Source organism: Schistocerca gregaria, chromosome 1, assembly GCF_023897955.1.
Source record: "Schistocerca gregaria isolate iqSchGreg1 chromosome 1, iqSchGreg1.2, whole genome shotgun sequence".
Classification (NCBI taxonomy): Eukaryota; Metazoa; Arthropoda; class Insecta; order Orthoptera; family Acrididae; genus Schistocerca; species Schistocerca gregaria.
The window spans coordinates 1,087,087,539-1,087,105,119 of record NC_064920.1 but is presented as its reverse complement, the minus strand read 5'-3'; the positions used below and the strand labels follow the sequence as shown (position 1 = coordinate 1,087,105,119).

At 37.8% G+C, this 17,581-nt stretch overlaps 1 protein-coding gene across 1 annotated transcript in view; it reads right to left on the bottom strand.

Annotated features, from left to right (window-relative positions):
- LOC126281954 (alcohol dehydrogenase class-3) overlaps window positions 1-13,788 on the bottom strand; it is a 28,013-nt gene extending 14,225 nt beyond the window's left edge. The window contains exons 1-3 of the mRNA XM_049981323.1: window positions 13,576-13,788; window positions 11,565-11,808; window positions 2,069-2,166 (exon numbers count right to left, since the gene is read on the bottom strand). Coding sequence (XP_049837280.1) covers window positions 2,069-2,166; window positions 11,565-11,808; window positions 13,576-13,596 — 363 coding nt within the window. The 5' untranslated portion in view covers window positions 13,597-13,788. The remainder of the gene's footprint in view (window positions 1-2,068; window positions 2,167-11,564; window positions 11,809-13,575) is intronic.
- Between the last annotated feature and the right edge of the window lie 3,793 nt (window positions 13,789-17,581).

Sequence of the window (17,581 nt, the reverse complement as noted above, 5' to 3'; positions counted from 1 at the left end):
GTAATTCTCAACACTGTGAGGCAAGTGGTGCCTCATAAGGAAGTCCCTTTTTACTGCTCAAGGTCAACTCTAACCCTTTGCATCATGCAGATATCTTGTCTAAATCATTTTATAGTTTGTTTTGACATCCTGATGATTTTACTAGATGGTAATTGATGGCAACATCTGCAAACAATCTGCTAGGGCTGCTCAGAGTGCCTCCTAAATAATATATACAGATTAACACCTGCAGAGAGCCTACAATGATTCCTTCGGGGAATTCATATTGTTTTAGCTTGTTTACCTTGTCAAATTGTTATACCTGTAGTACCTTCTCACACCCTTTTATGACATTTCTTAGAAGTGGTACTTACTTCAGCAGATTTTATTCTGTTCCTATTACAGATTGTTTTAAAATCTTGCCCTCTCTCACTGGTCAATTTGGTCAACGTGAGGTTTCCTCCTAACTTTTGTTTTGATACCTGCAATTTCTTGTGCTGTTTGCCTAAGCATCTTTATTACATTTTTGCCCTTTTCATCTCCCTATAAATTTTGAAAGATTAACTGTTGGTAATCTTTCAGTCTATTATGCTTTCAATTTAAAAGTAATTTAGGAGAATCACATCCTGCGAAAGTCCTTTATTCTTTGATAAAATAGAGTCCATTTCAGTTGTTGGACCTTCCTAAAACCATTTTCACTTTACAAAAAACCAATTGTCTTTTTAAGGTACAGGTACACAAGTTGCCAGGTATGTACCACAGTCAAAAAATTCTTTAGTCGACTATTATCACTATTCTTTCACTCAGGTCAGAATAATGACACTGAATTCAGAAGTAATTGTACGGTCTCTGACAATGGCAACCATGCTACACATCAGTCTCCCATACCCTAAGAATTTGTTACATTTTGGCTGAGCTATACTTGCTGCAACCACATGCCATGTCTTGTCTGAGTCAATTTCAGAGCCCATGGGTTAGTAACATACTAAAGGAGTCCTCAAGTCTCCAATACAGCCTTAACTACAATATATTTATTGTTTTTTACCAGTACAATTAACTGGTTGACTGTATCAAAGTCAATATCTACTTCAAACACTGCCAACAAATCCAATATTTCAACCTTTTTTTTTTATCTGAACCCTATTTACTGTAAAGATGAAAACTAGACGATAACTGCATACAATGCAAACTTGGGTGCTGACACAAAGGTATACTTCAATGGTTTACTATCTCTTGGCATACAGATTTTTGTTCCAAACAAGGAATATATCTTGCAGTTAACGAAGTCTGGCACAAATTCTTTGTCTTTATTTACAGTTTACGATCATTGTATGCATGGCAACAGAAGGAATGTTGAAACCAGTAAACAATTTCATATATAACGATGATATTTAACAGAATTATCTCTTCTGGAGTATGAAGGATGATGTGGATATAGATGCAGCTTGCCAAAATTACTACACTTATTACTCAGTTTTTTGCAGAAACGTTCTGTAACTCCAGGGAGTCTTTTTATTAATATACACATCAGATAATTTTAATATGAGAAGAATGGTTTCTTCTTCTTCTTTCGAATAACCCATTTGGAGGGTACGATGAATCAACTTTGGCTAATTTTCATTGTATTAGATTCCCTCACAGTTTCCAAATTTCCTTCATCCTTTTAGAGTGTTGTTCCCTTTCTTCTTGAGTCCACTTTCGTCTAGTTATTTTCTTTCTCTCCTGAAATTCTGCCTTTTGAACTATCTTTCTGAAATGTGTTCTGTTTTCTATTGTGTCCATTGTAACTCCAGCATTTTCAATGTCCTTTTCAGTCTCTATGAACCATGCTGGCTTGCATTTGTAGAAGAATGGTTTATTAAATAAGACACTGTTAAACAGTCACAAAACAACAGTAGCCTTGCAAACAACAAGAAAGATAACTTAACTATTTGCGTAATAACTGCAATTAACTGAACAAGTGCACTTTACATAGTGCTATTCACAATTTTCTTTGAGGCCACCTCTAGCATCATGACTTATGTAACTGTGACAAAAGAACATTTTTGAAATTCTTATTTCACTAGAAAAACAAAAGATGTAAGTTTACCTGTGTCAAGCGTATTTTTGAGCACAGATTTGTCCTTGGAGAGTTACAGAACTTGCAATCTTTACATTGTGGAATGTACAGGGGCACTACATGATCACCTGAAATAAGAGAAAGATTTCTTTCCAAATCATTGCCTTAACAGAATCTGGAGAGCTAATGAAAAACTAACTAACTGCCATTGTATTAAGTCACTTCACAGCAATTATTTCCCATGTGTAATTTCATCCTCACTTTCACATCAAAAACTGATGTTGCTGTAAGTTTTAGTGGTCCTTCAACTGCAATACTGTAAGACACAGCCCCATAAAACAAGTATGAAGGATCTTATCTCGCTTACTCTGTCTTCTGTAAGAAACACAAACAAAACGAAGCTAAAATTGCCAACGTGTTCCAAAACAGTTTCCAAATTTATGGAGTTTACATTGGGTAGTAAGATTTAAGAGTGCCATGTTGTTACAACTTGGGATATGATAAATCTGTAGTTTCTGCATAGATTACACTGAACCAATGGATAGAGAAAAGGTGAATACAAGAAGATTATGCAAATTAGCTTGCAACAAAATTGAATTATCTATAGTTTAGACTAGGCAATACATAAAATATAAAAAAGCAGCAGAGACATTAAGCTGGTGATATATTCCTAGAATGTGTTCTTTACTTATGTATTCTTTTTTTCTTTCTTTCGTTTGGCCAAAATTCTAAATTTAATTGTTACATACTGAGTTATATCACCACTGCAACAATTATCCTCAATGTCAAACACTTTTCAAGACAATCATAAACACTGACCACAAATGTAGTAGTGTACTATGCATTAACAGTATTGCAATTGTGTCTTAAGTTGCAGGGGATTTTTATCTAGTCACCAACACTAAATTTTTATCAAAGTGTCAAGTCTTTTACTTTTTCAGACAAAGCCTGTACGTAACATGGGACATGGCCAAACCGGCTGTCCCCAATGGAAAATTATTTAAAGCGACGTATTCAAGTTAGATATCTAAGTTATCTCATCTGTCAACTGTCACCCTTGACCTGTTGCATAAACTGATAATGAGGAGCAAAGCAAACAGGAATATGATTTGTGTAAAACAGCAAACCAGTTGCAACAAGATTTAAAATCTTGTTGAACCCGGATGGTTGTATTATACAAATCACATTCTTGTACAGTTGCTGTCTCACAACCTGTTTAAAATTGTTTGAAAACAGGAATAACTGCAATGAAAAAGTCATGCCAACATAATTATTACATGCTGTTACACAATGAAAAATTTATAAACAGAATAAAATTATTGTTAACACAAGACTTATTAATAAATAAAATAACATACAAAATCATAGCCCAATATGAAAGGTTCTTGAACTGTTTCAATAGAATTACTAATGACTGGTAAAAGTATAAGTGTTCTGGGATAAAATTTTGTATTACTTCCAGATAATATATAACAGCTTATGAGAACAAAACTAACAAACACTGTCCAAAGAGGCCTTGAAGGCTCAATGGTATCAACCAGCCACTGCGTCATCCTCAGCCCTTAGACATCAATGGGTGTAGATACAGAGGGCATGTGGTCAGCACACTGCTCTCATGGCCTTTGTCAGTTTTCGTGACCGGTGGTGCTATTTCTCAATCAAGTACCTCCTCAACTGCCCTCACAAGGGTTGTGTGCACCCCACTTCCCAACAGTACTCGGGAGACCCAGACGGTGACCCATCCAAGTCTAACCGTGCCCAACAGTGCTTAACTTTGGTGATCTGACGGGAACTGGTGTTACCACTTCGGCAAGGAAGTTGGCAATAGTTTATGAGACAAAACTAAAAGCCTGAAGCCATCTGTTGAAAGGTGGAAGAGCCTCGACAGTCCACTGAATATGTAGCCCTATGTCAACAATACTGAGTCTGCCACTTGCTAACTACTGAAATTTACTTTTTACTATTATTACATCATGATTCCGTTGGTGTGAAATCAGTTACCACTATGTCGAAATGAATTACATCAAATACAATGTATGTAAAAAGTAACTATGTATCTTGGCACAGCATATTCGCAGGTCTACCAGACTCTACATGATACTTCTGCTTCTTGCAGCTACAGCTGAGTCTGTTTAACTACTAGTATCCCCCGAGGGAGCAGTTTATGAATAAAAAAATATTATTATTAACATACACTCCCTGCATATTTCAACGTGATTTCATTGGGTTACCGGCTTACTTATTTTGAAACTTTTTATTGTGCTGATTATCTCTGTACTAGAAATTATGAGGAAGGTCTGTACTGAACCAAACACACGCAGAACAATGTTTTAGCTGCTACCAAGTACGGCTATGGTAATGGCAATTTTTGAATTTCATTTTGCAAACTGTGATCTTCCAAATCTGATTAAACCAGTTCTTTTTTTCTATCATTTCCCACTCATGTTTGTATGCTGTTACAACTCTGTCAGTGAGTTTGTTTAATGTTAATTTTATCACTAAAAGTGAAATGTCAAGTAACACTGGATAAACCAATAAGCACATGTGCGATTATGTCCATCAGAACCACTGACGGTTTCTGCAAAACATACAGTATCAGCACATTTGGGTACTACTCCTGCTGTCTGCCATGTTTATTACAGATGACATTTCACACAGTTTGGCAATTAATAATGTCTTTTACTTAAACATGCTTCCTATACAATGAAAAAGTCCTAATAGAGGAATTACTGGTAGTGGCATTTGAATATGTCTGTATCTGTTATAGTTATTTAGTTACTGCCATTGCCAAACAGAGCTTTACTTCTTTCACAGTATTTTAAGAAAACACAGAACATTATTAGTTACATACGAACTGTGTTAAGAATCACCTATAATAAAGAAAACACATAAGCAGTAAATTGGGTAACATATAAGTTTCTGAGAAACAGCTAGTGAAACAGATGAACATAGCCTTACTTTTATATTTGTTTAGTATCATTTAACTTGCATTGACACACGCAGACATTGAACCTGCTGATGACAGTGAAACAGAACTGAAGCAGTCATGCAAAAAGAATAAGTTGTGTTTTGTTCAATGCATAATCCTGCAACATATTTTTTTTCTTTGTTCTACTTTTTCCGTTAGATTAATTACATATTCTGGAAGCACGATGCTCGTTCAGACTACAATCACAGTGGAAGAGGAAGACTGATGGGATGGAGAGGCAGTGGAGAGAGGGGGCTACCATTCTATTGAGGTTGAATTCATTGAGAAGGCAGTCAATTCCAGATTAGCGGGAGTAAGCTGCCTGAGCCCTTTTTCAAGTTAAAATCCTGCCATTTGCCATAAATGATTTAGAGAAACCTTAGAAACCTAAATCAGAGTGGCTGCACTGGGATTTCAACCAATGTCCTGAATTCAGCTTCTCTTCACTAACTACAGTATCACTTTATTAAGTAACAATGGCGGTGAAGGATCTCAGTAAAAGGGACATACAACTAATGTAAATCAGTATATAAGGACGTAATGTTTGTTTAAAGCTTACAGGTACTGTGACTTCAGACAGGGCCAAAATATTTCAGTCTGAATGAGGGAAAGTGACTGCAAATAGTCTCGAATTTACTAATTAAAATCAAATTTTGATGGCAGTCTTAATAAACACCAGTTGCTGGATCTGAAAAATAATCTATATGTGAAGCAAGGCAGCAACATTTATCCAAAGTTATAGAACATTTCTGGCATTCCTGAAGCACAGAATTTCACAGCAAGACAGGCAATAAGAGAAAATAAGTGTTATTATTGATCCTGTACATCTCATCAAGGGGTACAACAATGAAGGATGTGGAACGAACCAAGGTACACACGAGCAAGAGAAAAGCAACACTTAGAAGACAATATTTATTGCAGCTAGCTCAAGTATTTGTGGAGATTCATTAAATCATTCCTGCTACCAAAATTTATTTCTGATCTCTTATTATTAGTAGTGCATACACAAAAGTCACAAGAAATAAATTTCTTATTCGAGCAATATTTCATTCATCTTCAATATTTATTGCATAATGTATCAGATGCTCGTGACAACACAATATTTAGTTCCTATGGAAATCGGGTGGTGATGATGGAATATGCTAGGAAAGTAGATGGGTTTTGCTATTTGGAGAGCAAAATAACTGATGATGTTCAAAGAAGAGAGTATATCAAATGTAGACTGGCACTAGCAAGGAAAGCATTTGTGAAGAAGAGAAATTTGTTAACATCGAGTATAAATTTAAATGTCAGGAAGTCTCTTCTGAAAGTATTTGTATGGAGTGTAGCCATGTATGGAAGTAAACATGAACAATAAATAGTTTAGACAAGAAGAGAATAGAAGCTTTCGAAATGTGGTGCTACAGAAGAATACTGAAGATTAGATGGATACATCCTGTAACTAATGAGGAGGTACAGAACAGAATTGGGCAGAAGAGGAATCTGTGGCACTACTTGACTAGAAGAAGGGATTAGTTGATAGAAAATGTTCTGAGGCTTCAAGGGATCACAGTTTAGTACTGGAGGGCAGTGCGGAGGGTAAAAATTGTAGAGGCATACCAAGAGATGAATACACTAAGCACATACAGAAGGATGTAGGTTGCAGTAGGTACTTTGAGATGAAGAAGCTTGCACAGGATAAAGTATCATGGAGAGCTGCATCAAACCAGTCTCTGGACTGAAGATGATGATAACAACAACAACAAAACAACAACAACAACATGGAAACCTTATAGCCTAAGAAACACTCCTGATTTATTATACCTGCAAACCATGTTAATGTCAAAATTTAATACTTTAAATAATTTATTTACAACTAAACCAGCTTATTTGAAAGCCACTTTTCATTGAACATTTTACTTCTTCAAAAAACTTTATACTTCAAAAGTTATTCATACTGTGTTTAAATTTTTGGATCTTAAACTCTTGCCACTTAATTCTTTTCAATACCGCATGCGACAGTTTTGTAGCCCTGGTTTTTCTGTTCCTGAAAATGCATATTTTCACTAAAACAATCTGTTTGTTTATTACTCCGATTGGAAAATTTCACTTCCTCGAAACTTTTTGGCGAATGTTAGTAATCACAGTGGACATTAAAATGGCTCTCCCATGAAATAATAATGTTAATTTTGTCATTTTCTAATTATATCAAATTCACTTACTGGTTGGTTGATTTGGGGGAAGGGACCAAACAGCCAGGTCATTGGTGTCATCAGATTAGAGAAGGATGATGAAGGGAGTCTGCCTTTCCCTTTCAAAGAAACCACCACACCATTTGTCTGAAGCAATTTAAGAAAATAACTTCAAACCTCAACAAGGATGGCCAGATGTGGATTTGAATAGTCGTCGGCCTAAATATGATTCACTTACTGCCTGTTCTTACAGCAGGACCTTTTAATTTTCTTGGCTTTGATGTTAATACCTAAAGTGGAATATCTTAGTATTTTACTACTTTAAAGTTTCTGCAATACACATATCTATAAATAGGGGTTGGACACACAGCATCAGGTAGCCACTAAGTGTCAGCATGTAGTAGTAGTAGTAGTAGTAGTAGTAGTAGCAGCAGCAGCAGTGGTGTAAAATGTCACGTCAATCATGCTTGCATGGCAGTAAAAGAATACAATTCTAAGTGAATATTACATAAATTTCATTGAATCTCAATACATGCATAAATGATTCATTGATTTTTACCACTTGTGAAAATATTGGACATTCTACAAGGCTGTGTAGCTTACAGACCTTTGCAAAGATATGTCTTATAGTTTAGAAAGCTGATCATCAAAATAAACTGTGTCAATAAAAAAGAAGAGAACTTAAAAAGCAATTCCACAGTGTTGTGTATATCATTAGATAACAACCCTTCACCACCACCACCACCACCACCACCACCACCACCACCACCACCACCAAGATTAAAGCAGAATATCCACAAAATGTGCGAGGCAGATGTTTGTAAAGCAGGTCGGTAAGTTACAAGTGGTGTCAAATAAAATATAAGCCACTCCGCATCAATACCATCAAAGGGAAACACAGCAAGGAAATTGGACATGAGTTTAGCACTAGTGAGCTAGCTGTGCAGGATGAAGTGAAAAGATGTGTGCTGAGAGGAGAGGATGGAAGGACAGATGGAACAGAATGAGAGTGAGAGGAGAGAGAAAAGTGAGAATGCAGATTAAGACTCGGGGTCAGTAAAAACTGAGGCGAGGAGGACTGTGAGATCAAATGACTATTCAGGGAAGCTGGTTGGGTATGGAGTCCATATGGGATGGAACATGAAGAAACCATCAAAAAGCTTTAAGTATGGTGTGTTCAACAGCTTGTTTTGCTATTGGATCATAAACTTTGCTCTTGACATTCATTCATATGATCAACTGTTTCTCAACTTGATGTTTCTGGAGTACAGTCAATAGCCTTTTTTGTACCACACACACTATTTCATGTTGTCACCAGACAGACATCTTTAGGTGATTGACAGATTGGTCAACTCTTGGTCATTAGAATATTGATAAACTTCTTGTCAAATGCCTTGAAAAAACCTTGATAAATCTAAGAAATCCTGTGTGTTTTAGTACACTCCATAATAAAATTAAGCGACAGTCAAGAAAGATCTCTCCACAAACAAACTGCAAATTAATGTAGGGGGCAAATTGTTAGGGGAAGGTACAACACAGACCCTACAGCGTGACTTTAAAGAACCTCAGTCCAGCTTCATTTTCACATTTCGACAGCTAAGTTAATTTTACTAAAACAATATTTTGCTCATTGCAGACTGGGCTCTCAGTAACAAATGTTTGTTTATCCCACATAATAGCCACTGTTAGTCAAGAATACTACACGGTAGGCCTCACAGCAGTTTGTATACATGCGAGGATCTGCATGTTATATTTTTTGGGTGTATATCACAGGTTTGCTAATGTGGATAATCTGATTTACAGTCCGCCCCGGTAGGTGAGTGGTCAGCACGACGGAATGTCATGCCAACAGGCCTGGGTTCGATTCCCGGCTGGTCGAACTGGGTGTTGTGTTTTGTTCTAATCATCATCATGATCATCATCATCATCTCATCGACACGCAAGTCGCCGAAGTGGGGTCATCTAAAAAGACTTGCACCAGGTGAAGAGTCTACCTGTCGGGAAGTCCTAGTCACTCAACATTTCATTTTCATCTGATTTACACATTGACACTAAGCTAGGTTTTCCCTAGTGATGGTATGTTCAAACAAAAAGCAAAAATCTTGTCACTGTCATTCAGAATGGGAAACTGATTACATTTTTACCTAGGTAAAGGACAGATGTATTTGTATATTGTGATATGCACGTGTCTGCATACTGTGCTATGCAAGTGCAAACTTCACTTCAACACCTTCACTCAGGGACTGAAAAGGAGTTCCCACAGGATTCTGCTCCAATGAAAGATGTAAGGCAGCTAAAATCCAACTTTAATGCTCAACAATCAACTTTTTAAAACCACTGAATTAGAATAAAGCAGCAACTGAGGCATCATTCTGAGCAACAATTACTGCACAGAAGAAACCATGTGAAGATGGTGACAATCAAAACTTCATGTTCATCATTTGATAGTTTCAGAAATATGATTTAATTAAAATTCCATTTTACTTTTACTAGAAATGATGGGTGATCAACAAATATAAGATTTGTTGTAGTGTTGTTATTTTTATTTCAGTTTCTTTTGATAGGTCAAAGCATGATTTAAAAACAGCATGGTAGCTCAGAAGCTTCACAAGTTTGGTGACCACTTGTTTACAATCATTACAGATGGTTCTAGAGAGCAATGACTGTTCTTTTAATATAGGTGAAACATTATTTTATTCGGGAATTATACATGCAGAATAATTTGTGGCAACTTGTCCCTGGCTACAGAACACTGAGAAAGGGGAGGAAGAGGGAGATGCAATGGCTGGATGGGAGGGGCTAATACTGTTTCAGAGAATAATTTAACATTTCTCAACTATGTAGTTAAGTGACAACATACTTGTGAAAGATACTATTATAACAACAAAACTGTACCTGCTGTCAACCAGTAGAATTTAGCAAGGAATGTTCACCTACTAGGTTAGACCTAAATGATGCTACGAAATGAGCAACAAAGATGGTGCAACAGATGTGCCAAAATATGTCAAAGTGAAAAAATCATCTCTTGTGCAACTTGATGAATACAATAAATACATGCCCTCATGGCAGTACAGGTATGTCTCAAATTTTCTTTAGATTTGATATTGACATTTATGCTGGAGGTGGTTTTTTCACGATTTTGTGGTTTGTGTTGGTAGTTGAAGCTCGTATTTACTGGTTTATGGTGATGGGTATCATGGAGGGTGTAGTAGTTTTTTGGTCTTGTTAGGTTTCGATAAAACTTAGTTCTGCTACTTGAAGTTGTTTATGTCACTGTCTTCATTGAGTTACATAGATCAAGTGAAATATGTGGTGCTGTGTTTTCTAGTTGGTGCAAGTTCCTGGTATAATTGTCTTTGCGTGAGCTGTATACTACCCGCGAAATGTGCGATACCAACCGTGTGTCTGTTTGCATTTTCGGCTGGGATGATTGTTTTCATGTGCACCCGGAGCGAATATTTGTGTGGAATAGTGTTCTGATTCTTGCTGTCATATATATAGTTTGCTCCTGAATCTAACCCTCTACTTCACACAGTTGCCCAGTTACTTTCATTTTATCACTTTTATTTAAATATTCTGCATGTTGCTGATGTTTGTTCATGGGTGTAATGAGTAACATTGTAGTCTCCACATTGAACAAGCTTGAAGTAGAGGTGTTTGCCCTCCTGATGGCGTCAAGTCAAAGCACATGGGTGGTATCCCAACTTTCAGTAACCCTCTACTCATTCCTCAAGTTTCTGGTTTTAGCTTATACACTTTACAGTAAATAGGCTCTCATTTAAAAACCCATTCGTAAAGTTTACTACACACACCCCTAAGTGCATTTTTACCTTTTCCATTTCCTTTGGCCACTGTAACATTAACTGCCTACATACTTTATTAATTGCTACTTTTGTCCACCTTCATTCAAAAATCAATCTCTCAGACACATACATTCTCCACACCACAACTTGGCACCACATTTAATTACAATCTACACACTGCAAGCCACTGTGAAATTCATACCAGATGGTACGTCCTAATGTACCAGTTATTATAGTTTCTTCTCATTCTAGTCACGTATGGAATGCAGGAAGAATGTTTGAATGCCTGTGTGTGTGCTATATTGATTCTAATCCTATCCTGACAATCCCTATGTGACAGAGACATAAGTGTTTGTATTATATCCTTAGAGTCATAATTTAAAGCCAGTTCTTTAAACTTTGTCAGTAAACTTTCTCAGTATAGTTTATGTCCATCTTTTTTCAGATTATCTTCTGCTCCCTTGGACACAACTTTGTTACATTTAAATTTTACTGTTTGGCTGGATATAAGTCGTTTGTTAGTGTTTAAGTAAGCAAAGGAAAATAGGATGCTGAAAGAGTTGTCATTAAAAATCACTGCTTACCTGGCTTTACAGAGGTCACACCTTCACCAATGCTTTCCACAATGCCTGCTCCTTCATGTCCAAGAACACATGGGAAAGTGCCTTCAGGATCATGACCATCAAGAGTGTATGCATCTGTGTGACATATCCCCGTTGAAGTTATCTTTACACGAACTTCACCAGCTTTTGGAGGGGCTACTTCTATGGTTTCAATAGACAGTCGTTTCTTTTCTTGCCAAGCAACAGCTGCTCGGCATTTTATAACCTACATAATGACAAATTTAAGTGAAACTTGAATAAGTGGAACAACCCTACTTATTTAAAAAATACAGGCAAATGAAGTGTTAAAATGAATATGAAACATTAATTAAAAAGAAATATTCAGTTGGTTCGTTTTAATTTTGTAACAATGTTAACATATTAGTCACACTACACTGTACTGAAAACCTTAGCTACAAATGGGTACAAGTACTAAATACATAAAATGTTCAAGACTCATGTGACATTAACAAGAAATGGATATTCCAAAACTAAATATACATTTTGGTCGACTCCCACTGTTTCTATCCATTTTTCTACAACCGCAGCACTTGCTAAGAATGATAAAATGTTTCCTCCACAGTGTGCCCCAAGGATTGCTCAAGAGGTATTAGGGCTAATATATCTATTGTAAAACTTTTCTACTGATGCCACACCTTTGATAGAAAATTAGAGACGGGAAATTCATGGAAAACCAAAAGAAAAATGGCCGGACAGGCACTGAATCACTAACTGTCTGAATGAATGATTCTTTAAGCCATTGTGCAGTGTCAATTGCTGAAACCATTCCAGTATTTTCCATCAGCCATGTACCCCAGCACGTTGATAATCCTTCATTCACAGATTTTATCTTAATCAGTGCACTGTAACAATATGTAGGGTCCTTATTTCCTAAACAAAGTAAACAGAAACATACTTTCCAAGCATAATGCAATACTGCAAGACAATGACATTACACTGTACATCTATTTGGACAGTTGGTCTACTCTGATACTACCAGTCTTCGATGCACCACACACATTTTCATTTTGTGTAGGCCTTTAGTAGTTATTCAAAGTTTCTATACATTTTTAAGAACTTCAAACTGAATGCACAGAAACTATGTGTACTTTTCAAGGGCAGAGGAGCACAATCAGAGCCAAGTGCAACAATGTGGGTACTGGAAGAGAAATGGAATAAAACGTTATTACAAATGGCGAACATAGCTGCAAAAAGACAATTATGATAGGTATTTGTGAATTGTTGCCATTTCTACTAATCACTCCCCTGTGCTATGACCATCAGACAGGCACATTGCTTCTATAAGTTGCCGAAAAAGTGCATGTAATAAGTGGATTTCTCTGGGAGTAGGGAATCTACATTTTTTTTTAGTCAGGTCCTACCCAATATTTATGGGGTTCCTCATTTTTACCTTAAAAATCAAAAAAGAATGGGTTTTGTTTCACAATTAATATTGGTCCTCCTACACCAGTAGACTACATCAATTGCGCGTTCCCGAACAAAAAAATTAACTATTTAAACAACCATATTTAATGACCACAAGAGAACTCATATTCACTGTATGTTGTTAGGCCAAAGTACATGAATTTTAAATGAAAAATTTCAAGAGGCCAAGGGGAATGCTGCTTGCATTTTTTCAGTAAATATTCTTTGAACCGTATTCTAACACAACGCACCATAGCAACCGTGAAACGCATTGCCGTTCTAGCAATCATAAAAATTAAACAGAAACAGAAGAGGGGCCGTATTTCTCCACTGACGGAATAGTGCTGAATCTAATCTCCAAGACTTTGTTTCTCTTTGCTGTAGGAACATGGATAGTTTTGAATTTCCAAACCAAAACATAGTTTTCATATTAAACTCACTGATTTATACGAAATGCTTTCTTTACTGTCTTATTGTTTCAATAATTAAGTACACTTATTTATGAAGAGCCGGTATGTGTCTTGACAGTTATCACCAACGATTGTTAACAAAATTGCAGGCTCTTTACCTGTCCGGCCGTCGATGCCATTTTCAGACCACGCGTAAAGTCGGTGGATCGATCGATGCCCTGCTTAATTCAGCACTCTGTGCTTATTGCCTGATAGTCTTTTGCTTTATCATTTAAGACAAGTACTTAGTCAAGGTTATCGCACAGGGCGCCAAGCATACTCATTAACAAACCTTGAAAGATATGACACTACGAAACTTCAAAGTTTTTGTCCAACATCGCTACTAGCGCCACTATATATATTCTATGACTGGCGCAAGAATTCATGATACTTTCTTCAGATATTTACGCTGGCCGCGGTGGTCTCGCGGTTCTAGGCGCGCAGTCCGGAACCGTGCGACTGCTAAGGTCGCAGGTTCGAATCCTGCCTCGGTCATGGATGTGTGTTATGTCCTTAGGTTAGTTAGGTTTAAGTAGTATTAAGTTCTAGGAGACTAATGACCACAGCAGTTGAGTCCCATAGTGCTCAGAGCCAGATATTTACGTTTTATAGACTGATGCAACTCTTTCCTTTGTTAGACAAACTTTTAAAAATCTTTAAATAACATAAACTTGCAAGAGGAATATGTAAAAAGGTTTTATATCTAACAGCTTATATAAAATTCTTGATGTTTCTTTTACATGTTAAATGTGAATGTTGGATTAAGTTACATATTTTCATGCATAAGGCACCGGGAGACTCAGAGGAAGCAGTTTTGTAGCATGTAGGGATTCATAAATTTTTTAAGCATATACCGTAGTTGAGAAACACATTTTATATGTCTGACTAATCGGCTGTACTGTTTTGTTCCTGCATAGTACACTTTTTTCTTTTTTTTACGTACATTTTCTGACAACAATTACCGTACGAAAATTAGTACAGGGTTTGTTTTGCAATTGGTGACTGAAATTCATACAATTGGACATTCGGTTGATAACAGATATTCAAGAAGTCTTTTAAAAAGAATTGTATCAGCTAATTCTTGCCAGTTGGCCTCCCCTACCTGTCCTTATTACACGTTTCAGTAGTATGTGCCTGTGCTTCTCAAAGTTCCCACAGTCAGATAATACGTAGTTCAAATTTTGGTTACCTCCTGTACATGGACACATGGCTTCATTTGTAAATCTGAATCTGTGATATTAAGACTTCAGTTTCCCATGTCCCATTAATATGGCTGTGAAATTAAGATATACTCGTAATTTGATCACCACTCTGGCGTACTATTGGAAACTATGCTTTTGTAGTGATTCCTTTTGTAGTCTGTTGCCATACTTTCTTCCATTTGTTCAGAACTACTTTTGTGAGATGTGATTCATGAAGGTATGAGGATGTTTGATTTTTGCTAACCCTCCTGTGATCTTGATGCCACCTCTGCTAGCTAGTGTGCAAGTTCATTTCCATGTAAGGATGTTTGAGCTTTAAGGGAACTTGCAGTGCTTTATATCGACAGTGTTAAATTTTGTTACTTCACTTCCCTGTATTTCAACAAACTATGTAGCAATGAAAATGACTCCTTCACTGGTCATTCCATATTATTTTATTAGTGTACTGAAATAAACTGATTGCATTTTAGCCACTGGTTTGGGAAATAAAATTTATCAACCATACGGTTAAACTTTTAAATGATTTTTATGTACTTTCTCCAAAATAATTTCAATTGTACTTACCATTTTGTTTTTCTTTTGGTTCAGTCGACTCAGTACATGTATGTTGCAAATCCCTGAAAACTCCAGTACTTAACTCCAAGTGGTTCCTGAGATTTAGAGAAAAATGAAACAGAAAATGTAGTTTTGTCAGAAAGGGGTCCTCTAGTTTGAAATGACTAAAACTTATTTAATATACAGTATGTTTTATTTTTACTAACTGAATAGCACCCTGTACCACATTGTGTATCATTCTCTTGATTATTTTCCAACACTCTCATCCTCTTCCCCTTGTGGGCTCCCTAATGGCCATCTCTGCTGCATAATGTGCTTTGTTGATGTGAATCTTGTCCATATGCTGAAGTTCTCTGATGCAGTTTAGTCCAGGATTAATTCCCACACACTATATCACTTTCACCCTACCAATGTAGCTGCCATTAAAAGCAATAACAGCACCATATACTCTGCCATCCCACTTTAGTATGTCCCTCCTGAAGAATCACACAATGTAAAATTCAGGATGGAATGTAACAATATTAGAGAAGGAAAGTTGTTACTTGCCATGTAGCGGAGGCGCTGAGTCGCGATTGGCACAACTAATAGATTCTCACAATTATAGCTTTCGGCCATTAAGGCTTTTGTCAGTAATATATATATATATATAAACAAAGATTCCAAGACTTACCAAGTGGGAAAGCGCCGGCAGACAGGCACATGAACAAAACACACAAACACACACACAGAATTACCAGCTTTCGCAACCGATGGTTGCTTTTTCAGGAAGGAGAGGGAAAGACGAAAGGATGTGGGTTTTAAGGGAGAGGGTAAGGAGTCATTCCAATCCCGGGAGCGGAAAGACTTCCGTTAGGGGGAAAAAAGGAGAGGTGTACACTCGCGCGCGCGCGCGCCCACACACACACACACACACACACACACACACACACACACACACACACACACACACACACACATCCATCCGCACATACAAAGACACAATATATATATATTCCTCAAAATCACCCTCTCCAAACCTTCCAGGAATTTCTCACTTCCAGCCTTGCCTCTCAATCTTTCTTGAAAAACCTTAATCCTACTCCCAACATCACCACAGTCGAAGCCCAGGCTATCTGTGACCTGAAAGCTGACCAATCCATCATCATTCTTCCGGCTGACAAGGGTTCCACGACTGTGGTACTTGATCGTCGGGAGTATGTGGCTGAGGGACTGCGTCAACTTTCAGACAACTCTACATACAAAGTTTGCCAAGGTAATCCCATTCCTGATATCGAGGTGGAGCTTCAAGGAATCCTCAGAACCTTAGCCCCCCTACAAAAACTTTCACCTGACTCCATCAAACTCCTGATCCCACCGACACCTCGCACTCCAACCTTCTACCTACTTCCTAAAATTCACAAACCCAAACATCCTGGCCGCCCCATTGTAGCTGGTTACCAAGCCCCCACAGAACGTATCTCTGCCTACGTAGATCAACACCTTCAACCTATTACATGCAGTCTCCCATCCTTCATCAAAGACACCAACCACTTTCCCAAACGCCTGGAATCCATACCCAGCCTGTTACCCCTGGAAACCATCCTTGTAACCATTGATGCCACTTCCCTATACACATCCAGGGCCTCGCTGCAATGGAGCACTTCCTTTCATGCCAATCACCTGCCACCCTACCTAAAACCTCTTTCCTCGTCACCTTAGCCAGCTTCACCCTGACCCACAATTTCTTCACTTTTGAAGGACAGACATACCAACAATTAAAGGGAACAGCCATGGATACCAGGATGGCCCCCTCGTATGCCAACCTATTTATGGGTCGCTTAGAGGAAGCCTTCTTGGTTACCCAAGCCTGCCAACCCAAAGTTTGGTACAGATTTATTGATGACATCTTCATGATCTGGACTCACAGTGAAGAACAACTCCAGAATTTCCTCTCCAACCTCAACTCCTTTGGTTCCATCAGATTCACCTGGTCCTACTCCAAATCCCATGCCACTTTCCTTGACATTGACCTCCATCTGTCCAATGGCCAGCTTCACACATCCGTCCGCATCAAACCCACCAACAAGCAACAGTACCTCCATCATGACAGCTGCCACCCATTCCATATCAAACGGACCCTTCCCTACAGCCTAGGCCTTCGTGGCAAACAAATCTGCTCCAGTCCTGAATCCCTGGACCATTACACCAACAACCTGAAAACAGCTTTCGCATCCCGCAACTACCCTCCCGACCTGGTACAGAAGCAGATAACCAGAGCCCCTTCCTCATCCCCTCAAACCCAGAACCTCTCACAGAAGAACCCCAAAAGTGCCCCACTTGTGACAGGATACTTCCCGGGACTGGATCAGACTCTGAATGTGGCTCTCCA